We start from the raw sequence: 18416 nt of genomic DNA, 5'->3' as shown, positions 1-18416 counted from the left end.
TTTTTTAAGCTCTTTGTGTGTTTTGTATTCCAAAATCTTAAGTAGCCAAATGTTTCTCATAAATGTAGTAGAGTAAAAGTACAATATTAGGAGAGAAGAATGAAATAGCATGAGATGAGTATCTGTAAAGGAAAGTAGAAGACCCTCAATTTGAATTTTAGTAATATACTACATACATGTACTACATTTCATACTGCAACACTATGAGCTGAGACAGTTCAGAGGTCTGTGAAAAAACACACACATTTAGACGATTTCGACCAATTTAGTGTCACCATATAAATGTCTCACAAACAGAAACTATCATTAATACATTTCTTACCCCAAATAAAGCAAGAACAGGGACCTACACCAAGTATATAAAAATAAATGACCTTTAAACCATGCATGATCAGAGCCTTTAAAAATATACAGTATTCCTAAAACAAAACAACAAACCTAACCACTAATATTCATTTTGACAATCCTTTTGAATTTGAAGTCATCATGCTCCATCACATATTTGGCCATTTAATATTCCTAACTATAATATGTTACAGCCACATTAACATTGCACATAAGAGCACAGATAGTGGTTACAGTAGAGTTACAGTACGATATAGTGAGTATTCCTTTTACAACCCATGATGGAGGAATGTGCTGTCAGTTTCTGTCGCTGCTGGAAGTTTTCATATGTAAATGCTTCTTGTGGATGTTTAAAATGTAATTCACAATTATAAGCTATAATCATTCAACATTCATTACAACTCACACATTCTTACAGTATCCACATATTTTTCAACAATGGAAAATCTTAGTGTTGAAAAGTGAGAAGTCAGCACCATAAAACTCAGGTAGAGACTTTTTCTGAGGTTTATTGTGCTTTCTATTGCTTATTAGAAATAATAGCATTTGGAAAAGTCTGTATGTGCTAAATATACCACATCTCCATCGCAAAACTTAAACACCACACTCAAGAAGAGCCATTGGTGCTTCTTGTGTTGTGTTTTGATAGTGCTGGTTGGTGGGGGTTAGGAGATAGCACAGTTTTTATCTTTGTCTCTTGCACTGAGACTCTGTGCTCTTCTACGTCTCAAGCTGCCTCTCAGTCCCCATTCTCTCTGCACCTCCCTCTTCTCCTCTTCCCCTCTGTCTTTGCCCTCCTCAGGTTGCTGCTTCCGGAGCTGTGGGGGAAGAGGAATGGGCTGTCCCAGGAAGTAGCCTTCCTCCTCGGAGTCTGACGATGAGGAGCACGTAGAACAAGAGTCTTCGTGTTTGTAGTGGCCCTCCTGGAGGGTCAGTGAGGGGGAGGTGGCAGAGCATCGGTTGTCCCTCTCTTTGTCGCCTCTCCTGTCCAGGGTGTCCAGCCGAGGCCGGTCGGGACGGGGGCGTCGGGAATGCCTCTCTGCTCCTGGGTGAAGAGCAGGGTCAGAGGGCACGCGGCAACGACTCCAACCTCGCCGTAGACTGCGCTGTTTATAAGGAGACCCATCTGTTGGGAAATAGAAATTGTGACAAAAATGGAATTAACTGACAGATTCCATGTGAGCCAGCATTCAACTTTGTGAGGGCTTTACTTACCCAGCAGATCCATCTGCGGTGGAATACCTTTCTGTAGATTCAACCTGCTTCTGAAACCTCCCTCCACCTCATCTTCCTCCTGCTGGTTTTCCTCACCCTCTTGCAACTCCTCTTCGTTCTCATCTTCATTGTCGTCTTCATCAACAGAGTAGCTGCTGCTGATTGGCTCTCTAAAGCTAACTCTAGCTGTGCCACTGCGGGTCAGCGGCAGTGGAGAATCAGAGGGTCTTTCCTCTGGCTTCGGGTGAGTCGGAGGGGGTATATCCTGGGGCATCGTGTCTCGAGACTTGACAGGCAGAGGAGGTGGGAGGACAGGAGGGTTGTTGAGAGGAAGAGGAGGTGAATCAGGGGAAATGATGTGGCTCTGAGGAGGAAACACTGAAGGAAGAAAATCAGGGTATACTGTAGTTAAAACAGTGAGGTGAGATTATAAAATTATCTAATACTGATGCTATGTGATTTCTGATACCTTGCATAGCCTGATTTGTCCTTTCTACCCAGTTTCTACAGTCTTTAGCAGTGGAGGTTCCTCTTGAATGAAGACAGGTTAGTCCAGTATTTCCATTTAGCTCTGGCTGGAACTGAACACCACTGATTGGAGTTTTCACACCGTCACCTGGCAGTAAAGTGTAATGTGGTAGGTCACTAGGCCAGGATGGACCTAAGCCATTTCCTAGATGAATGTGTGGAAGAGGTGAGTAAGAGCCTCTTGGATGAGGACAGCCACTTGATGTAGGAACTCCATTCTGAACCGGAGCAGTGCAGTGGACACCTGACAGAAACAGAGCAAATCAAATTAAATGGAAACTAAAAATACACTTCAACTTCAAGCTATATAACATCAATATAGCATCAGTGTCCCATATTCACCTCGGTTTTCTACTGCATTATGGATGCAGTCTTTTGCAGGAGTTATAGGGGGGTTGATGCCCTCTAGTGGTTTCAGTGGAGAACCACACTCTGGTTGCTGCTTGTCTGAGTTTCCACAGTGTCTATTGTGCTGAGCATGTCTACTCTGCAGGGCCGAGTCACAGGAGTCGGAGTTATTTGGATCCTCACCCAGTGAGCACGACCTGGAGCAGAAGATGAGCCCTGCTCGGGGGAGGAAGGGGCGTCCCAGCAGAGGTAGTTGACAGAGCGCACAGCAAAAACACGACTCCACGGCGTGCCAGTGCTGGCCCTCATATGTCATCTGGCCCTGGTCGATACCTGAGAAGTGATTTATGAATACACATAGAGTTTAGTTTTGTTTTATATCCGTGTTTTCTGTTAAGATGTCCTGCAGTTCTGAGTGACTCATTTAACTTATTTAAATACTATAGTACTGTAGTACTTCATATAGGGGGTTCATACCTCACAAAGAATATGTCTTTATTGAAGAGATTCCAATTATAAACAATTGCTATATACATTATTTATACACAAGGTTACACAGTATAACCCGTAACACTAAGAATAAAACTGCATTATATACATATTATATATACTTTTTGCATAAGATATAGATACATTTTATTCATCCCTAAAGGGAAATTCAGGGGTCTGATGCAAAATGCATAATACTTATAAACGTCAAACAGGGGGGTTTAAAGTTAAATGTTACCAAAGAAACAGTGAAGAAGAATACCTTCTCGCTAATGGTGACTAGCTTTATGTAATCTAGTAGTAAATCTATTTTTTTTGTTTAATTCAGTACCTATGTGCTCTCTGCAGGTATCGCAGTACTCTGCATATAGCGACTCATAGCATGAGCAGCAGTATGGTCGACTCTCTCTCATGATGTAACGCTGACCTCCCAGTGCAGCCTCACACTCAAAACAGCAAAAGTGCTTCATATGCCAGTATCTTCCTTCTGCCTCTGTACATTCATCTGCTAGAATAATCTAAGATTGAGAGAAAACAGTAACAGATAGAAACAGAGAGGTCAGTCAACACAGCGATGATACCTGTATGGGTACAGAAGTTATCAAATTATGGTTGTAAAAATACTCTTATGATACTAAGGATAGGGGTTGACTAGATTGAGCAAAAGAGATGCCATTGGCACCCTTGTGTTGCAGGCTTAGCCATCCTCTGGGTCAAAAGAACTCTTGGTCAATCATGCCAGATCCATTAGTCTGCTACGTCAACTAATCTCTTAAGTCAGACTGAGAGACCATTCAAAACAAAAAGAGCCTGACAGAAACATTTACAAATAACCATCTACTAAGGACTTTACCAGAAGAAAAGATTAAAGTTCCTCAGTAATGAAGCAGCAGATAGAGCATGTTTAATCTGGGGTCTTACTTTTGGACTCGCACTACAGTTTGCTTTTAGACACCTAGTGCCGATGAGAGTTTTTTAGACAGGTGGGGGATTCTGGGACAGTCACCTCATCGCAGGCCTGGCAGCGGGGCTTGAGCCTCTCAGCGTGGTGCCGGCCGCAGTAGATCTGTCCATCCTGGTAAAAGTAGATCAGATCGACCAGCAGTTCACTGCAGGACGCACACTGGAAACACTGAGGGTGCCAACAGCTGCCATGTCCGGCCCTGCTGGCAAACACCGCTATGTCTCCACCGCAGATCTGTCTGCCACACTGGAAAAATATATTCGGTCGGGTTTGTGAGGTGTGGTGCAAAAGGAAGGAAGTTAGATTGTATATCTTTTAACAAATGGTGAGCACTCTAGATTGCACAGCATTTTTCTTATACAGCCTGTAATCATTAAATCTCAGTGTGCTGTGCCCCGTCAGCTATGCCTCGTCAGCTATGCCTGTACCTACTTGCATCTGAACTGGCTCCAGTCTTATAAAAGACATACATTTTGGCATAAAACTACACAAGGATACGGTACTGTTGTTCTGAGCACTATAATGGCCTGCCTCATGAGGGAATCTACTACATTTTCTAGACATAAAATAAAAATGCTGCTCTACCTGCTGGCAGATAGCTCCTGTCATAGTTACTGGAAAGAGTCTGACGACGCCCCTGCCCAAGTTTTCTCTTTTCCTTTGCTGACTGAAGAGACGCAACTCCTTCTTCTCCTCCTCATCCAGAGAGTTACAGTACTGGGGCTGCAACAAACACAGAAACTCTCGCTGAAAAACTACAGTCAATAATTAAATGAATTGAAAATGATTTCACCCCTTCTTTAGTTTAGTAAGATGAATTAAAATATGATTATAGTCCTATTAAGAATTTTAAACAAATGTATTGTTGAGAGGATAAGCCTCATGACTTTCTTAATAAACACATAGATAGAAACTGCTTCAAGTGTAGCAGATATTTAAAATAAATACCTTTAAAATACATTTAAACCAATGGACAGTTCTGCTGGCATTTAAAAACAGAAAATTAAACTACAGAAATGAACATCAGAAAAGTAAAAGATGAGAATTAGCAGTATTATGACACAACAATAGCATAATCCATGACAGGTAGCAGCAATCACATGATTTATAACATTAGCGGTTTATTTATTCTTTCGTTATAACCACTTCACTGCAAAGCTCCGAATCAATAGTAATAACAATGTATTATTGTATTGATGCAGTAAACTTACTAGAGTCAAGGATTACATGTATCTGGCATGTCACAAAACTACTACAATACACCAGGAGGCAAGCCAGAGAGTAGAACAATCAAAGTCAAGAGTCACAGTGATGTTACCTCACTGTCGTGGGCCGGCAGCTGGTGTAGCAGTTGTTTGATTCTGTATCTCTCCCCTGGGCTGTTCACATAAGGCACCCTGTCCTCTGGTAAGCAGCTAAAATACTGGTAAACCTGTGTGAGGGGACAGGAGTTCACAGAAAGGCATAAATGACACAGAATACAAAGAGCAATTTATTCAATTACAGAGCCATTTATTCAATCGCCCCTATAAATCAGAAAAACAGAATTTTCCCCTATGGTTTTCTAATTATTCTAGTGTGTGTATGTATGAACATGCCTAAGTGAAAATGTGCATTCAGCATAGTTGTATAGCATTAATTTATGTCTTGCTGTGCACCCTGGTTGTTACCTGTTCAGGCTTGAGCCCAGGTGGGACCCATGCGTACTCCTCGGAGGCGCAGCCCGAGTCATCGTCAGATATGGAGTGTCTCTGAAAGTCTGAAACAAGCTTCGTCATCATCTTTTCCAGCTGGCCCGGCACTGAACGCACTGCATGCTCCTCTCGCACACATTTACAGTGCACGCAGATCTTCCTGTGGAGACAGGACCGGTGATGGGCTTCATCCCTGGGGACTTTACTGATTTATAGCACAAGCCACTAGTGAGCGAATGCCAAATCTTTCAATAAATACAGTATGACAGGTGGGTTCTTTTGGTACTAAGGTGCAAAACAGTGTTAGTGTATCACAACACATCTGAAAAATCAAAAAAAAGACAGAATTTTTATTTATTGCACATGTTCAGCTGATTACTGAACAGAAGAAAAAATTACTCTTGTTAAGATTAAGTAGGCCTATATCGATACCACGTTAGCATGGGCGCTGCTGCAGTCTGTAACCATTTTACTTACGATCACACTTTGTGTTGCAGACATCATGTCAAATACCAGCCCACACACATTCTTTGACTCAACTTGACACCCTGCTGCCAAAAATTACTAATACAACAATGGTCATAACAAGATTAGGGACAACACAGAAAAAACGCAATCTCTAGACTATTTAAAATACCCTCAGACCTGTTCATGTTTTCACCACACCAACAACAGATCTGTCTCAACACCAGCACATCCCCGACATTTCTATATCAAACAAGCAGGAAATGAGGCCACGGGCCTAAGCCTTGCCATCAATCCTTTGGTGGTTAAGAGAAGTGAAGATGGAAGCAGTAATCTCCCTCCGCTTTATATTACACCCTATCTTACCCTCTGTCTCTTCACCACATTCAGGCTGGTGGTGGGTGCGCCTGTGTGTGGGAGTTGGTGGAGTTAGAGAAAAGCGCCCCTAGGTGACAGTGAAGTGTGGGTGTCACACATTTGAGTGGATGTGACAACTTGGCCATATGCAGCATGTATCACATGTGTACATCTCTGTTGTGATTGCATAACAGCCTGCCAGCTGGCACTTGTGGCTCATGTTCACAAGGCACAAAGCTGCTTTATTCCAGCACCCAACCCCCACACAGCTACAAAACCGGCACACAAACACACACAACTGCTCGTAAACTGCATCAGCGCTCCTTTACCAATCAACTGTCTCATAAAAACTCTTCCTTCTTTCAAATGTTACTGCCATATATTAATAATTGCATGTCAGTGTGAATGTGCTCCTCTCTTTAAACAAGTTAGCAGTTGTTAGTCAAGACACGCTACTGTGGGATCACTGCAGTATCTTTTCTCATGCCCAAGACAGTCTATTATACGTGGCTGTAGTTGCTTGGCACCATATACGGCCATGATCGCCAAGCTGGTAGGACCAATATAAATAATGGTAAAGACAGCAAGTCAGCTTAGGCTAAGCCATGTTGGCACAGATCTGGTCCCAGCTGTATTTGTGTGTGTGCATGCCTTTGAATGCATGTGTCTGTGTTAACAAAAGGGGAGGGAGCACCTCCGAGCACAAGCTTGTGTAAATGGGTAGGAGGACAGAGCCAGACCTGGCATGATGGAACAGATGGCAGATGCACCATGTCTTACCCCACCAGTACCCCTCCTCTTCACCACCACCACCACCACCACCACCCTCTACACGATTAAAGTGCTCCTCACAGGGATATAATCACTGGTGGGTGCCAACCCTCACAAGCAGCCTACAGTAACTAAGAGGTGACAAAGCGCCAATTTGAGTGAATTTGGGGCATGAAATTAAGCAGGCCAGTCTCAAATCATGTTTGTCTTTGTGCTCACTGCTCTTCAGTTATCATTCCACTGAGTTCAACTGAAGCCTAGTTTGTGCACATGCCACAATATTTAAATATACTTCTTCTCTTCAAACCTAAACTAACAGGACTTACTACATACACAGCTGACAGTAAACTTAACCCATATATGCAAGCATCATCCCCATAGTAGAGTGTACTGTCTAGTTTCAGTGTCCAGGGAGGCTTTTCCAAAACATATTTTATTAATCTTTTGCTAGCAAGTGGTTTCACCAAAGTTAAAAAAAAGCACATTTCTGACAGGCATTTCAACACTGCAACACATCAAACTCCACTGTGCTGTACTCTGTCCTTTTCAATTATTTCACAAACCTATGATGTAATAAAACTAGGCTTTGTCTACTTGGGATATGAACCACATTTAGTGCATTTGTAAGAAGTTTCAAATGTTGGAAAATCCAATCAAATATACTAAGGTTGTGCCAGTGGAAAATTATAGTGCAAAAACTGCTATGACTATGATTTGTGTAGATTAACTGTCACTTGGGTTTAGATATTTGTATCATTCACCAAACTGCTATCAAGATTAAAGCTAAAATGATTAGTCAAATGACTGATATGTTAATGACAGAAAATAATTAAATAATTCATTAATTGACTGCACTTTTATGGAAATGTATAATTGCATTGGATATCTTTGAGTCCCCAAATTTCAATGTGGGAGAATATGGGGGAGTTTGGGCACAAGGGTCAAATAAAAGTGCACAGACAAATATAATTACTTAAGGAATATTATATTTCTGTGCAACATCTGTGCATCCGAACTGTGCTGCCTGAAAAAACTGCCTCGGAATTTGTTTTGCTGGTCTAAAATAATTGTCAGTAAGACTTCTGCTACAGCTGGAGCTGTTATTTTTCATGATATATCTTTTATTTGTTTTTACTTATGATAAATACGTAAATTATTGACAGAGATAGGGGAAACAGTAACCAAACAACTCTGAAATACAGTGTAAATAATAAAGAAGGGTCATATGAAGGGCAGGAAAGTGTCTGCCAGTGGAAGTACTGCGCTGAGTATTAGATGGAAATGTACATTAACTTGTTGAAGAGCCTTAATTAGTTTTGGCTGAGGCTAAATCAATTTAATTTTGTTGAACGCAGAGATTCAGACTTGTATCAATCCCAATCTCACCAGACCAGAAACCCAAGCTTTCAATTGCATGTTTTTACTGTAAACCTTCAAATACACCAGGAGGTGTGTATTTTCAAGAAGACACGTTATGGGCTGCCAGTGTGTACAAGGCAGGTGAGTTCGAACACCACCTGGGTATGACGTCAAATTGTACACCTGAAGTCCATACCAGCATGTGTACAAAACAACGTCAAGTCAGGATATGACATACCAGAAGAATTATCGTCTAAGCACGTACACAAAATCACTTAGTCTGCCCACAGTTCCCTGCTTAATGACTGTTTGACTTTTTAGACCCTCGAATCTTGTTAGACAGTAAAATATGATTCCTTCCTTACCTTCTGTAATCATTACAGATTAGTCCAGGTTGGCCTGTTGACACTGTCCCATCCAAAACTGCGTTCAGCTGAACCTATAAAGGACTGCATCTGAAAGGTGGCTATTACTCTCTGCCTGTCAGCCAGTCTGTCAGTACGAGCAGGACATTCTCTGGCAGCTTCGTCCCATGTGGTAATTTCTCTGTCTGCGCTGCTCTTTTCAATGTCCCCGCCACCCCCGGCTCCCACCCTCCTCCGTGCTGATAGTGGGCTCACACAAAAGGCATCACCACACTGCACACAATCATACCCCGCACAAAGTACTCACACAGTTCTCAACGCACACACATGCTCATGTGAGTGTTAAATGTACTTAAAAAGATAAGACGATATACACATACATTGAACTTTTCAATTAGGTCCAACAATTTTCTCACGCTGCCTTTGAAACTGAAATCTCAGAGCCCATGTGACCATGATGAAAAGTAAACTCATAGTCCCTTTTCTGCTCCAACCAGAGCACTGTGACTGATTCATAACAGATGGACGACTGTAGTTGTGACGCAGTTATTAATCATAGAAATGAGTGGAGCAGATTTTAGCCAACGCTGTGCTATTTGTCATACTATGGCATCGATATGGCCCTGCATTACAGCAAAGGGTCTCTGGTGAAATAATAGTCACACAGCATGACAGTCACTCTTCCTGAAGTTATGGCATATCGGTCAGTCACTGAAAATGAATAGGACGCATGTGAGAGAACACAGGGTGCTTCAGTTCTTCAGTGTGAATCACTTCTCTTTTTCTTTCTACTATTTTAAGTTTAAGTTTGAGCTTTTTAATGTTTCTCTATGTCTGTATTTCTCTAGTGCTACAAGGTAGAGATGCAATGATCACTCGTTAATCAGTTTGTTTATTTACGCAACAATTTCTCTGCAACTCTTTTGAGATCAATATAATAAAGTGAATATCTTGTGTTTCTGGACATCATCAGAAAAAACAAGTAATCTGACTATGTCCCTTTCATTTCCACACTGTTTTTTTTTTTTCGCGTTTTACTGACGAAGGAATTGATTACAATAATTACGAGATTAATTAATAATGAAAATAAAAATAATTGTTAACTTGCAGCTCCACCACTTTCAAACAGCCAATCTATACCATTGTCTTTGGGCATATTCCAGGCCATCAAACTGTTATTAATACTGCTGGGGCAGTTATAAGATAATCTTCTGCTTTAAATGTGTGCTGCTGGCGTGTTGATCTATAACTGAGGCTGTCCTCAGTGGGGAATAGTGACCCCTCCTTACATCTTGTTCTAAGAAACAGATGGGCCTTGTCTTGTAACTCTCTGCCTCTAATTGGCCACTGAGCAATCTCTGCAAGGCCGACGAAACTAATAGCAATGGCGACTTTAAAAACTGAAGCATGTCGGGGACCTGTGGGTCAAAAGTAACTCAATTCGCTCGCCGCTGGGCAGCGGAAGCACCATCTGCCCCCCACCTCACTTTAAGCTGAGTCTGAAAGAGCTCAGGATGAAGATGGATCACTTCCCTCTTGGTGAGCACCAGCAGCTGAGCCTGTAGCCAGTCTTTCCCTAACAGAGAAGGTGTGAGTCTAAATTGCTTATTAAGGAAGATGCAATTAGCATCAAACTCCAGGGTCTTCAAAAATTGACCCCCCATAAATCTCAATCATTTAATCTATAATGTTCATCATTCTATGGGATCAGTTAAAAGACTTAAACTGTCTAAACAAGACATTTCCATTTGTCTCCAGCCCCAAATGTCATTTCACGTCTGTCCTTCATCCAAGGACAAAATCAAAAAAACTTCAAGAAACCACAGCACTGTGTTAACACCACAAAGATTAAACATACTGTAAACAGATTGATGTGTACAGGGGCTGCGCTTGTATCAGAGTGTGTCCAGAGGTAGAGCACAGCACACATGTTTTAGATTTCATCCTAACTTCTAAGCCTTTGTCTTGACTTGAATAGAAGGAACAGAACTGAATAAGCTAAAATATACAATTACAGTCTTTTGGTTACATGAACTACGCATTCCTCGGCCTGTTGTTTTATTCTCTTCAGCACTAAGCCACGGACAGCCTCACCCATGCAGTGCCCACCTGGGTAGCCACTCGTAACAAGAATAACCCTTCCTCCTTTTTTTATTCATTATCTTAGCTGTGTGTCTAACCTGGTGATTGTCCTCTACAGTTCTAGGACCTGAAAACAAAAATCACAATACAACGTAATCTGCATCACACAGCTTCGCTCTGATAAATAATCAGGAGTAACTTCTTACATGTTAACGTTGAGACTTTGGGAAAACAATGTCCAGAAGTGAAACTTTCATCTTTCTTCAGTTTTATACATTAAAAGCATAATGAATGCAGTGATATCTGACATGGAGAAGGCCACAGTGAAATTGAGAAAGAGGGGAGGCAGTGATGGGGACAGAGAAGTGGTCCTGAGAGTTACTATCACAGCAGTAAGGCCTAATCTTATTAGAGTGATTGACAGGATTGGACTAAACAAGAGGCCCGACCAGCTGGACATACACTAAAGCAATAAAGGACACAGAGAAAAGAAAGGGTGGCTCAGAAAAAAGCACATGAAAAGCCACTTAACAGAAGAAAATAGGGCCTTTGAGAATGGTTAACAAATACCGCTGAACAAATAGCCATTAAGAGCTAAAGTATGTATGCTAACATTAAAAGCAGCTTGTGCCTAAATTTAAAAAGCAGGGGGAAAAAAAGCATAATTTTGCTCTTCACAAATGGGTAACTGGTCTAATCTGATTGTTAGGGTTTCAAATTTCTGCAATATGTTTTTAAAGATTAATTGGAAAGAATTTTTAAAGATCATCCAGCTGCTTCAAAAAGAAAAAAAAACCCCCAAAAAACACTGATATCAGATGATGTTTTAAGTAACAATAGCTGTACAAGATCCAGAAAGGAGCTGGAGATTCTGCTAAAGTGAATAAACAGCAGGAGACAAACATTTCCTGTAAAGGTAAAGCGCAGTGTTTAAGAGTCTGAAAGTTCGTACCTCCAGCCATGGACACGGAAGCCAGGGCACTGGTCTCCACAGCGCATACAGGGCTGACCTCTGTCTGGGTCCTCTTCCTCCTGCTGAAAACAACACAAAGTAACTTCACCTCACACCATTTACCACAGAGCACCATCTGAACCTTCTGACACCAGACCGTCAACCTACACGATATAATGAGCACTGTCTGCTATACACGGTGGGAGAATCATCAGCATCCCATTGAGTAAGTGTGTTTCAACTTTAAGCACAAGCAGAATGCACTCAGCCTTTTGTTACAACAGCACTGAGGCTGGAGGCTGAACACACTTCTGTGTTTAAATGTGTTTTCACACCTACCGCTTCTCAGACAGATATCCACAGTCTGAGCAATGCTTTACTGTGTGTTCTGAAGCGATATGGGATGCAGGAATAAAATCAAATTCCTTTTACTCAAAGTGCTGAGCGTTGCATTGGACTTAGCCAAGAGTGTAGCTTAACACTAAGCCAACTGCCTCATATCTCACTTCTAATTCTGTGAGTGTGTGTGCAGGCCATAGTCAAACACAGGCCTCTTTTTAGAGATGAGAGGAAGGAAGCACACACAGGATGAGAGCTGCACCCTTTCCCTCTTCATCTAGGCTCTACTTTCTTTCTCTGATGCCTTCACTCTGCTGTACCTTGGTTGCTGTTGATATGGCCATTTTTTACCCACTTCATTATTTGGAGAAAAAAAGACAACGCCTATTTAAAAAAAAAAAAAACAAAAAAAAAAAAAAACAGGTGACACCCCACAATTCCTGTCATTTTTTTGGTCCCAGTTTTGAAAATAGGGTGCATATGCAAAGCCTAACTTTCAAACATAACAGCATTTGCCTGTTTCCTTCATCATATTAACACATTTCACATTATGATGCATAGTACTGTTGTTCACAAAGATGTGAGGAAAGCAACATGCAAACGAGCAAACGAGCAAAGCAATAAAACGCAGATATGTGATACAGCGAGCTGCCTGTGCATACCTGCTCAGCTCTGTTTTGATCCGTGCTTATCCACACCTCATAAGGACAGCAACTCTAATGACTAAATCATCAGTTCAGCTAATTTTTTATTAATTGGAATGAATTGCTTTGATTAGGGCAATGCTGACTTTGCTTTGCATATCTGGCTGATATGTGGTGGTTGGAAAGGTTGTTGCACAGGCTGTTAAGTGCTTTACTAATGCATTTTAAAAACTGCAGATACACGCACTAGGACCTATTAGTGGCTTCCTTCTTGCACTTTTGAACATAAAACAATTTTTAATAATTGTGTTTTCGAAATTAGAAATCTTTCTATTGAGGAGTTTTTTAATAAATGGTTTCTGGCTGGAGAGTTTAGGTTATTTGCACTGATGACTGTATCCAGTTTTGTAGGAACATGAACTAGTTAATCCAGAATAGTCCCACATGTCAGTGAACAATAAATTACACGCCATACTTAAATGCTTCTCAGTCTGCCATGCACATGTACACACACATACACATACACACACACACATACACACGTTGGGATCTGACCTTCACCATGCTGCTTTATTAATCACCAATTTAATGATTATTAACAAAGCCATTTATGAAAGGTGACAAGATGGGCCAAATGAAGCACACAGATGATTTCTGGGTGACTGAACCTTTCAGTTGTTATTTCCTTAGGAAGGCGCTCCAGAGCTGTCACACACTCACATGGTGAATGAGGCAGGGAGCCATACATTACAAAATGCCCGTACATTTAGCACTTGTGTTGCAGCTACACTCATAAATACTACATTTACTAAGGTTACAGAAAGTAAATAGCTGCAGGATAAAAACACTTTTGGAAACTGTAGCTGACCTAAGACAACTGCACTTCTTCAGGATACTATAGGGTGTTACTGCCTTTCTATTCATGGTGGGAGCAATGAAATGACACTTTATATGTTCATGTTTTCATTGTCATTTTTCTCCACTCTTTGAGCTGCGTTTTTAAAGTGAATCCTAACATTATCAGTGCAGCTCCTTTCTTGGTGTACAACATGTCTTGTTGTGAAACTTCATTTCATTATCATTTACAAACAGAACAACATCATGTTGTTCTCCTTTGTCTTTAGCTAAGTAACAACAAACATAGCTAATGAAGGCTTGGGGCCTCTGAACTTGTGTAGCGGTGGTGCTTTGGTCAAAATATAACCTCTTGAGTCAGGGAAGAGTGTAAGTTGAGTGTAAACCTGTCTGCCATTCAATCAGCCACGGGTTTTAAAACTCCTACGTCTGGCTGCTCCTCAGTGTGGAATAATTTGTTTGATGTACTGCAGAATGAGAGCCACTGTGTTTCTGTCCTTCTCTAACCACCTGTCAGGCTTGAGTTACATTAGACTGAGCTCAGCATGATGATTTGGTTTGGAAATGGTCTGTCTCTAACAGACAGCATAAGAAAATCCTTGAAAGTTTTGAAAGATTTAGATCAAAATGCATCTAACTAGGCAAATTTCACTGGAGACCAGACGAGGTTCTTATCTGTAAACATATCCATGATACACAGAAACTACATGTGATTCCAAACCAGATTAGAGATGGAAAAAACATTAACTAAAAAAGTTGAGAGGCTTATTGAAATGTGCAAGTACCTTTGATTTATTTCTTAATGACTGTGTTCGGATAAATGTATTAAGAGCAACCTTTCAGCACTGTTCACTGCCAGCTAATTTAACATCTCCTTGAAAGTCTCTGTGTCATGGTGGCAGTGTACTATATGTCAAGGCTACACAGAGACTTGAGGGTCTCCTGTGTTTCCTTTCAGTTTTCCACAAAAGATAATGTGTCAAGTTTGTGACCCAGCAATGAGGTTTGTCTATTGTGCTGCGAGTGTCGGATGCGATGGGAGTGGTAGTAGGAAGTTTCTTCTAAACTAAGAGTTTGTAAAGTAAATAACATGTTCAAGTTCATATTAGCTCACATGCTCAGTGTCAGGCTCATATCAGCACCGTTGTTTTTCAGTAAGTGGGTGTAAGGTTTAATCACATGCTACTGCCTGGGTTTGCTTGAGCTCTCTGTTGCTACTCAGTAACCGTGTAACCAGGTAATGGACAAACTGAAAGTTTGCCAGCTTTGTTATCTGACATTTAAAGGCAACTGTGCTGGTGTAGCCAGGATTAGATGCAATAACATGAGAGAATGGGTAATTAATACACTGAGTGATGTTATTAAGGCCATGCAAAGAGAGTGGTACTCTTCAGGAGAAAAGCAGAGCTCTTTACCCAAATAGGACAAACGACAGAGCGTCATTTAGGCTTTGCAGAAGTTAAATGTTAACAGAGGTCAGGGGCCTATAACGCATTGGCATGCTGAGTACATTCATGGTGTCAAAGCATCACATCATATACTTTCACACCTGTGCCTCAACAGTTTTGGATGTTGGCCTAACTAGATTCAGAAATTCATAATCTGTACATTTGTGCATAATCTGTATGTCCACCTTATTGACCTTTGTGAAAGTGTTTGTGTATCTTGAATCACAATATATGTTTGGATTCTCTACAGCTGTGCATCTGAATATCTGTATCTAATTTGGCTAGTGTCCAAAACTATTCTTGTTAGAAGCATTGACTATAAGAGGATCATGACTTCATGTAGGGCCCGATGTTGCTTGAGGGTTGACTTTCTAATTGTGCATGCATAGCCTTCTATTCTGAAATGCTGCATTATAATTCCATTCAAAAAGCCATCCAAATCAAAACAATGTTATGAAAAAATATTTAAGACTGTCCTGTGGCCTCTACAATGCGTTTTTATGCTATATCGACAACATAATATTTCTGATCTGAGTTGGCATGTTGATCAACTTTTAAAATAGGTAAAATATTATTATAGGTAATAGACAAAATTGTATTAATTACAGAAGCTGCTAGAAAAAGGAGGATATTTAATTTTTACTCATAAGTGAAAATCTGAATATTTCATAATACTGAACATAAATCATTGTTTACCTCTCATTAATGTGGAAATAATTCAAATTTTTAAAGGCAATATGCATTTTATGCAAACATACACTACTGTTGTAAACATCTGCCTTGTAACCTGATTCAAAACGCTTCTAGTGTAATTGAGTGTTGCATAAAATATTCATGATTTCATTAATACTTAAATGTAGTTATTGCGTGTGTAAGGTAGGAACAGGTGTCCTGAGTGTTTAAATGGTGTTAATATTTGTATATAGATACATACATATTAGAGGTCAATTGCAAACACAGCGATTTTACACGCATTAGGCCAAGTTTCTGCTATGAGATTAGCTCATTAAAGCCAATTTATGTGAGACTTTTACAGACTTGTGGTGCAGATGTACTTAGACTCGGAGTCACTGTTTGGATACAGTCCAAATGCGCTGCAGAACCAGATGTTTAATGGGCGCACAGCTGTTACTCTGATAGGGAGACAGAGCTCAATCGATCACCACCTAATCTGACCATACAGACTGGGCAAGTGGAACATTACTGCACACAGCATCAACTGTGGTTACAGTGAAAACCTGACAAAGGTAATAAACATGTTCAGATTACAGCTCCCACATCCCAACCTGCTCAGGTACAAACCCATGACGTAGCCTGACCCCTCCTGACTGTACCTGGGGCGCTTGAAATGACTCAAGAAACAAAGAATGTGCGCTAGGACTTTCTGGTACATCGTATAAAGTTGTAACATGGACATAGTTTGTTATAGCTGTTATGAAAAGAGGTGAGGTTGTTTAAAATAAACGCAGCTCGGCGACACAAAAGCCAGGTGGAGGTGGGACAAAGTGACAAAGTTCCGCTTGGGTTGTTTTCTGTGAGGGACTCGAACACACGACAAGTTGGTTTCATGCCTGCTCCTACAGTAAAACTGAGAACGGCTTCAAACCCTAATCCTGAAGTGTGTTTCGTGTTGGAAGGAGACCGTCTGAGACCAAACCCAAAGTGTTTATTGACTTTTGGAAAGTCATTCAGAAATAAATGTATCGTTAAAAATGAACGTTAGTCACTTACCGAGCAATTCGACCGTCGCTTTTTCGAGCCACGCAGGAACATGGTGTCCGCTGGATGTTAGCAACACAGACGCCAGGTGAACAAACGGGGGGAAGAAACAGCGAGGTGTGAATTTTTCAAGTCACTCCGTGGTAAACTACATGATGTTGCTCTCAGACTGACTGACTGACTCCTCATTCCGCCTTGGCTAACTACTCTGGTGACTGAACTGACAAGCCAGTCACTTCCGGTGTAGGCTTCAAAGTAAAAGAACCCCTGTCTTAGTAACCTCTTCAGCAGATGCTAAATAAAAGCCAAATTAAGAAATTTGTTTTAACTAAGTACACACAACATCTTCTTAGTGGCCAATATACAAAGTGGGAAACTCTTCTGATTCACATTCATACTGTCCTCCACTTTTATATTGAAGGTGCAGTGGCTTGTTATCCTGATAGTATTTATCTAACTTGATAAAACTCCAACTTTATCTCTCCTGTCCATACTTTCCCACAGTCAGCAAACTATCCCAATGCTTGGCCTTTAACTAGTACAGGACGGGAGGGAAGTTCAGCACTGCACATACTCTCTTTAAAAGGTTTATAAATTCCACCTACGCATTTCAAGCCTACCATATTTAGTCTTTATTTATCCCTGTGCAAGGTCTGGTTCAAATCACTACACTGGGAAATATTCAGAGGGATAACTGGGCCACTGCACATTTAACTTAAGTATTTCAAAATTAATATTCTAAGTAGAAGGTATGAATAAGTGCAAGACACATGTTTGGGGGAAGTTATCACTCTCAGACTGATAAAGCATCATGGAAAATTAGTTTGATAACTCCAGATAACTCCAAACCAAGGATTATCAGTTCACTGCAGGTCTTTAAAATGACATGGGTAATGTAAGGGCTATTGCATTTTAAAGGCAGTAGCTCCACAGAGGAAAACAAAGAAGAAAAGGATTTCATAGATGCATTGTAATATCAAAATGAAAGGAGGGGCCCAGCATGTACCACTGCTACAGATAATTGTCTGTGGAGATTAGAGATCACAGATGCACGCTGCACCTGATCACTCACTATCCTTGCATGGGTTGTGTAAAAAACATAGGCGTTCCTGGTATTATCTGTATACCCATAGTCTGATGAGAGACAGAAAAAAACTAAACCACCGCAACTCGATTATGTAGATATTTTGGCACTGTTAACTACAGCAGTTGCTTGCCAACTAGTATTAGAACAGGAACCCAACAATGCATTTCAGATGAATAACAGTCTGCTTCCCTCTAGTGGCAATCTCATAGAAGACACGGTAGAGCCCAACTACATTTAGCAACCACTGTGGTCAAATAAAGTTGTCATCATCATCAGGATTGTGTAGAAAGCTTAGTTGTAGGATGCAAGCTACAAAAAACAGATTTTCTTGGTAGTAATAATGGCTTTTATTTCCAAAAGCATGGCTGCCTTGATTCTTTTTTTTTAATT

The 18416-nt window shown here is 40.8% G+C and overlaps 1 protein-coding gene across 1 annotated transcript; it reads right to left on the bottom strand.

Annotated features, from left to right (window-relative positions):
* Positions 1-259: 259 nt before the first annotated feature.
* prickle3 (prickle homolog 3) lies at positions 260-17141 on the bottom strand. Its single transcript, XM_026333207.1, has 11 exons — positions 16952-17141; positions 11935-12017; positions 5560-5743; positions 5208-5321; positions 4475-4612; positions 3932-4135; positions 3257-3443; positions 2431-2769; positions 2030-2332; positions 1561-1938; positions 260-1471 (listed from the first exon to the last, which is right to left on the bottom strand). The coding sequence occupies exons 1-11, from the start codon at positions 16991-16993 to the stop codon at positions 1011-1013; spliced, it is 2433 nt and encodes an 810-aa protein (XP_026188992.1). The 5' UTR covers positions 16994-17141; the 3' UTR covers positions 260-1010.
* Between the last annotated feature and the right edge of the window lie 1275 nt (positions 17142-18416).

This window comes from Mastacembelus armatus, chromosome 7 (assembly GCF_900324485.2).
Source record: "Mastacembelus armatus chromosome 7, fMasArm1.2, whole genome shotgun sequence".
NCBI lineage: Eukaryota > Metazoa > Chordata > Actinopteri > Synbranchiformes > Mastacembelidae > Mastacembelus > Mastacembelus armatus.
Note: the sequence above shows the minus strand (reverse complement) of the source record. Positions and strands in the feature narration are given on the sequence as shown.

Coding starts and splice junctions, on each gene's coding strand:
- prickle3 (XM_026333207.1), bottom strand. CDS start 16,993: ATGTTCCTGCGTGGCTCGAAAAAGCGACGGTCGAATTGCTCG. Junction 4,613..5,207: donor TGCCGGCCCACGACAGTGAG/GTAACATCACTG, acceptor TGTTTGTTGCAG/CCCCAGTACTGTAACTCTCT. Junction 1,939..2,029: donor GACAAATCAGGCTATGCAAG/GTATCAGAAATC, acceptor TTCTTCCTTCAG/TGTTTCCTCCTCAGAGCCAC.